The sequence below is a fragment of the Toxorhynchites rutilus genome, chromosome 1, assembly GCF_029784135.1.
Source record: "Toxorhynchites rutilus septentrionalis strain SRP chromosome 1, ASM2978413v1, whole genome shotgun sequence".
NCBI lineage: Eukaryota > Metazoa > Arthropoda > Insecta > Diptera > Culicidae > Toxorhynchites > Toxorhynchites rutilus.
Window position 1 is genome coordinate 111,347,287 of NC_073744.1, and position 6,769 is coordinate 111,354,055.

The 6,769-nt window shown below is 41.9% G+C and overlaps 1 protein-coding gene across 2 annotated transcripts; it reads right to left on the reverse strand.

Moving 5' to 3' along the window:
• Positions 1-2,884: 2,884 nt before the first annotated feature.
• On the reverse strand, positions 2,885-5,052 carry LOC129761917 (uncharacterized). 2 transcript variants are annotated; one of them, XM_055759768.1, is made up of 3 exons: positions 4,958-5,052; positions 4,592-4,867; positions 2,885-4,535 (listed from the first exon to the last, which is right to left on the reverse strand). In XM_055759768.1, exons 1-3 carry the CDS (start codon positions 5,038-5,040, stop codon positions 3,029-3,031), a joined length of 1,866 nt encoding a protein of 621 aa, XP_055615743.1. In that variant the 5' UTR covers positions 5,041-5,052; the 3' UTR covers positions 2,885-3,028. The 2 variants fall into 2 exon arrangements, with proteins under 2 accessions (XP_055615743.1, XP_055615744.1); XM_055759769.1 differs by having other exon boundaries at positions 4,592-4,894; positions 4,958-5,033.
• Between the last annotated feature and the right edge of the window lie 1,717 nt (positions 5,053-6,769).

Below are 6,769 nucleotides of genomic sequence, written 5' to 3' on the forward strand. Positions count from 1 at the left end.
ATCAACAGTTGGTGTACGTTGGTTTGTCACGCGTTTCGTCGATTCAGGGTATTTATTTGACAAACTCCAAAAATTCATTTAAGTTCTATCATGCTAAACGAGGTAATTCGCCTAAGATGGTAGATCTAAGGAATGAATTGCAGCGCTTAGGTAACCACAAATTACGTATCCTTGGAGATGAATTATGGAATGTTGTGAACAGCAGTGGCTCTGCAAGCACATTGATGACCATCAATGTACAGAGTTTAAACGCTCACGCATTGGACATCTCCACAGACAAAATTCTGACCAGCGTAGAGTTATTCGCGCTAAGCGAGACTTGGCAAGATAATCATACTACAGTCAAGATCGAAGGTTATAGCTGCATCATACAGTTCAAGCGTACCGATACGAGAGCTGGTGGTGTAGCAATCTACCAAAAAACCACGGCATCCACTTTGGCTATACCTCACACGATCCAACAGTTAAGTGAGGAACGTGATAAGATGCTCGGTGTAGCTGACGGATATGGAGACATTTGTGCAGCTAAGGTGATAGTTATGAATACCGAAGTACTGCTAGTGTCGGTATACATTCCACCAGGTACTAGCACTAATAATATAAAGTGGTTTATGACGCGCAACCTGTTTTGTTATGCTAAACAGGTTATGCCAACGGTGGTCACAGGTGACTTCAACATTGACGTTTCCAAGCCCGAAAACTTAGAGTTTCTCGACTTTATGGAGAACTATTTAAATTTGAGGCTAGCAAGTAATCGAACCGAGGCTATCACGCTTGGTAGTTCTTGCATCGATCTAACGTTTGCCAAACACATCAGCACATCCGCACATGTGGTCACCAATCAAACCATCTGGCAATCACCACAATCACCACATAAAACCAAAACGGTTCTTTTCAGGACCACTTGACAACTTTGAACGAGTTCAATTGAAGTTTTCTAAATATATATGATAATTTCATATATATACTCATCCGCTGACAGATTTACAAGAAGAACTTTCACCAATCTTGCAATTTATTCATTCATCCATTCATTGAGAATTGATTCAGATGCAACTAAAAACAAATGATCACTAAATTAACGATAGTCCTACGTCACCCTTGCAGTTATACCACAGATATAACCCACTTCCTGTTTTTGAAAGGCAAATTGCTTGTAATGGATTTTTCCACATTCCTCGTCAGTTTTTTAGAGGCGAATGAACTGAAAAGTTTAAAGCCTCTTTAATCCAACATCATCATCCTCGTCAGCACACACTCGTAAGTTGGTATCGCATGTGGAGTGAAGATGAGTTCGGTCGTTGGTTACACACGATTATCCCTAAGATCTCGACGAGTACATGGTTCAAGGGATCCAATGTCATTCATTCGCGTGATATCTCGGTTTATATCCAATCACTACAACCTAAACGCGCATATTTATCGCATTGGGCTCGCAGCAAACAATCTTTGTGATTGCGACGATGGCTACAACGACATTGAGCATATTGCTTGGTATCCGGTTCCATGCTGCTCGCTCTCAGCTTTTCAGAGCACTGAGAGCACAAGGCAGACAATCGGATGTCCCCGGATATCATAGGAAGCCGTGATCCTGAAAAAAATCATCTTCCAAGCCGTTGTTGGTCGTCTCCGATTCGGCGAGCGCCATTGATGCCATCGGTGCGACCAGATTAAAACATCCATGGGTATAGACCATCCAGAACTTTTTGCTTGACACTGTGCTCATGCGGGTTCACAACGACACAATAATTTGATCTCAAAACTACAATACCGTCGATAAAGAGGCGAATCAGCCCAGGAGGCAGAACACCTCTCAAATAAAGAATAAAAAAAAGTTCTGTCTCGAATTTCTTTGTGAATTTTCATGTACGTTTCGTTTTTACGGAGCTGCACCAACCCCCTCCCTGTCTTGCCGGAGGACCGACGTGCATACCTCTTTTCAGAGTCCCCGAAGACAGTGATCGCCCCCCTGATATGGAAAATTTTCTTTTTATTGTGCTTCGAATCAACGAAGAATCGATATTCTTCCCATGACGTAAGTATCAGTTTGGATCTGTTCAGCCTCTTTTTCGTTGAAGCCTTCGATTCCTAGGTCCTTCGTCATGATGGTGTGGGTAGTCCCGGTCAACACATCCAGATCAGCTGCGGTCTTCCAAATCGAGCGGTTCATTTTTCGACAAACCCGCTCCCTCACCAACTTGATGGCAGGCTGACATCCTTGCCGAACGCGGCCACCAGGGTCTCACACGGTCCTTGGCCGAGCCCGTCTCCCGGTACCGACGAATGGTGGTGTAGATGAAATTCCGCCTCGCCCCGTGGGATTTCAACCGCTGGAATCAAACGCTTATTTATCATTAAACTCAGAATGCTCCAATTTACATCAAACTTTTCGAGCGCGACTCCTGGTCATGACCAGGCTATCGCTCGTTTCCTGTTGTTTCGTTCTGGTTGTGTTCAGATCATTTATCCTCTGGGAGACCCTCATGAAAAGCTCCTCTTCTTACTCTGCCCGACGGCGTTTCCTTCGATTGAGTTCCGGAAGTAGCACTAACGAGCCTCGGACCTGAGAATGAGCCAGTTTTAATTGATTTCGGTCTCCCATCCCCGTCTCCAGTTTTTATGTTTTCACACTTCACGATATACTTCGGAGTTTCAATATTGATTTATAGAATAAATATACGTTTGTTAGCTTCCAGATCATTTATTGATATGACCCTATTTTTGATATTTATCTTCCGATACATTTCGTCGTTCATTTGTATAACGGCTTATGGGTATGCTCATTTTACCGAGCGCATTAGAAATATCGACAAGTATGTTACACTAATAAGATATGAAAATAAGGATTTTCTTTCGCTCCAATTCTATACATTTCTTTACATCATTTTGATAGCTATATTTGAAGAGGTTTAGTAGTTTATTTAAATCGAGTATAATGATGTTAGTTAGGTATGAATTTAAATTTTCAGTGCAAATCTCACGAGAAGAAGCAAATGTTCGAAGTGATTTTACAATCGATATATTTTATTTAGGGAAAACCAATTCCATCGCGAGGATACGTAAAGACAATTGTTCGGATGAGTCCATCACGTACAGATTCCGACTGTGATCCAACACAGAAAGTGAAACAAACGTTGTCACAGTTAACTTTGGCCACCGACTGGCTTACCGGATACCAACCGACCTTGTTGAAAACCACACCAATTTTGTACATCTTGTGTCGTTGAATGAAGACCGGACGATCGAAGGAGATTTCCAGCATCGAGTTATACTGTACACGTTGATTACAGTGTGTGTAGGTCAAACGTGATCCATGTGCGTCGAGCAAATGAGCATACAGAAGCTCTGAGTAACGATCATTTCCGACGATAGATGATCCCTGCACCTGTGTCGGGACTTCAATGCCAGTGATGCATACTGAACGATCCACTATAAACGTCAGCGAACAGTCTAGAACCGAGGTGTTCAAACATTCAGTCTGCTGACGCATTATTCGGCGACAGTAATATTTGCGATCGTAGTTCGAATCATTGTTGCGCATTTCATCGAGATAGTTGGAATAGAAGGGACTGTCTGGATTTTCCGGATGTGCCTGTGGAACCGGAGCTGGTGCTGGCGCTGGAACTGTTTGAAGCGGAATAGGAGCTGGTTGTGGTGGCGGAACATGTTGTGTGAAGAGTCCACTGGGTGCGGCAGACGATCCTGAACGATGTCCTAGGGTCGGTGGATTTCCGCTTGGCCCGGCCACCGGACTTGACGGGGAAGAATCGCAGAATGCATTTCTCGGGGATTTATTGGTAGTAAATCCTTCTGGCATCGGATAGCAACTATTGACTGTCGAAATGTTCATCAAGATAGCAAATGCTTCTGATTGTGTCAACAGATTTGTTCTAGCTGGTCCTTCGGCGAATTGCTGCGGATTCAAAGAAAGGAATCGAATCCGACGGATAGCGTCACGAATCGTTGGCAACTCTTGCTGGCGTCCTGCGTTTCCCATCGGTACTGGTGGTCCTGCTTGTTGGTCGGTATTTCCACCAACATTATTTTGATTGTTGTTGCGTTGCATGTTCGAAGAACTAGCCTCCACGTCCACCGTCGGAGGTGATTGAGGAGAAATTGCCTGATCTTGGTCAATTCCTGACTGGTTCGCATCGAGATTCCGACTGGCGCATAAACCATGCTTTTCGGCATATTTATTTATTGCCCAGAACAGATTTAACTCAGAATCAATGTTGAGAACGTCTTGATCGAGAATCGTAATAATGGTACTGAGTTCAACATCTTCGAAGCTAGTGTCCTGCACTACATCGATTGTTTTCGTACACATGATTTGCAAACACTTTTCCATCAAACGAGGTTCTTCAAACAGTTTCGCAAATTCATACGCTCGACAGACGTTCTTAGGACAGAGATCCGACCATAGAAAAGTGATACATTGTTCCACAACATGGGGAAGCATATATTTTTTAGCTCCATAGCAAAGCTCGCACGCTTTATCTACAGAGTTGATGCTAATTTTATCAGTGTAAATATACCTAAAAATATACTGTTGAAAAAAACAGAAAGCTAGCCTAATCAATGTGAAACTTACTCCAACAATGACTTGAATGCGGAAGGATCGAGATCCAAAATAGGAATCGGATCGTTCTTTTCGGCAAGTCCACCGTAAAACATTGCCTCGAATACTGGGGACGCCATCGCAAGAATCAGCTTGTGTCCAGCTAGCATTTGATGGTTTGGTTCCTGCCCAACCAAGAAGTGACAATCGGCCCATTTACCTGTCTCTAGCAGGTATTGTCCCCGAGATTTGATGTCATGGCGCGAAATTTGCCAGTCAATAATTGGATCCATCCCTCCCGAATGCTTCCTGTTGAGTTCCAATAGCAGAATAACACTTGTTTAGAAAGAGATCTGCTATGAAAAATAATGAGCGAATAAAGCCAAAATTAATTTTTACCGTCGAATGTCAGACAAATTTTCCAAACTTGAAAATGGAGACAATCTTTGTGTTTTGGTGAAGAAACAAAACAATGTTGACATTTGCCCGTTAATACGCTTCCATTCAAGGTAGCTATACATATTTCACAATTAATTCCATGGCAAGTAGATAACTGGTGTGCCAAAAATCAAATCCGCACTGAGGTCATATCAAAAGTCTACTGTTTTTGCGAACTTATGACAGACATACAACTGTACTAGCGTTGTAATTCAAAAATTGTATGTCTGGCTCCATTTACAGCGCTAGAACCATGCAAGTAACTCGGTACAATCGCTGTATCTGTACCGGCCTGTTACACGAATGTACATGCCTACAGCTTACCAATTCCAACTGTGCGCAGTACCATAGACGGGTAGTGGTGGGCATGGTACCATAATAAAATCTGTGTGTTTGGCCTCAAAAAATCACATGAACATAAAACATTGTTTAGTGAATTCTTATCAACAGTTTACAAAAAATAAAGAAATCTTGCTCATCTTTCATAATCTCACAAAGTTATACATTACTGCCTGTTCAAATAAAAATACTTCAATAACACGTTTCGAGATTTTACACGACTGCAAAGGGTTGAATTTATTATTTCAATTATGAAGCATAATCTTAGCTTTAGTTAGCATCATTGATTGACAAATTCATTATGAATTTGACAATGTTGATGCTATCTACATAAAAAATCGCATTCATCGCAAAAGATAAACAGTGTTATTTATTCATTGTAAAGCTAGCCGAGGACGCAAACTTTTGCATCTTTTCGCCTTAGATTAAGCTACATGCCACATATGAACGCTAAAATTACTCCCATGCTGACTGATTTGAATGCTATATGAATAAAATTGCTGAGTTGGGAAAAATATTATTGATATCAAGCCATAACTAATATTGGATAATTATTTTGAAAAATCTGTAAATCTGTATGAAAACTTAAAAAACTGTAATCTGTGTCTACAGATTCTTGGTTTCAAAAAGTCTGAAAAATCTGTATAAATGCAGATTATTCTGCAGATATGGTAACCCTGGTGGTGGGTAGCATGAACAAACCGAATCGAAACACTTGGTAAACTTTCTTTTCATTGACCTTCTCTTGAAATAATCATCATTATTCCGATTATCGAATGAATAGGAAACGTACACAAATCCCATCATGGTTTTGAACGAGCCATTCGTCGTACTTCACTAAACTATACAATACGTTATCTACATCGATGACAGATGTTTACATTTTTACACTTCTGTTTTGATTTGAGCTCGGTTTTCCCAACGAGCTTAGTCGGATGGAGAAGCTGATCGAGCTCGATGCCGCTTGTAACCAAATCACTCATCTTCCTCCCCGGCTGGACGATCTATGGAATATGCGTTTGTTCACTCTGCGCAACAATCAGCTGGTCTATCTGCCCCGGGGTCTCACGTTTGCATGTTTGCACATTTAGATGATGTATGATGTTACACGTTACAACGTCTCGTATATTGCCTAAAAACCGTCTCAATTATTTTCATGTGAATCTTTTACCCCTAACTTTGCGTTAGAGGTCTCGTCCACATGTTCAAGTATCTAGAAACAACTGTAGCTAAAGAAGAGAATCGAAAAGTGGTCTCGATGGGCACGCTACCCTTCGGAGGTCGAAAAATTCCTCCGGAAGTCTGTTGGACGTTACCCGGTACAGACGCGCTCACGTCGACTCTGGATACAGCACAAGCGATGGAGGTTTCGATGGTAAGCGTTGGTCCCAGGGAGATACGCACGATAGTGGTGGCACCTATTCGACCAAACGG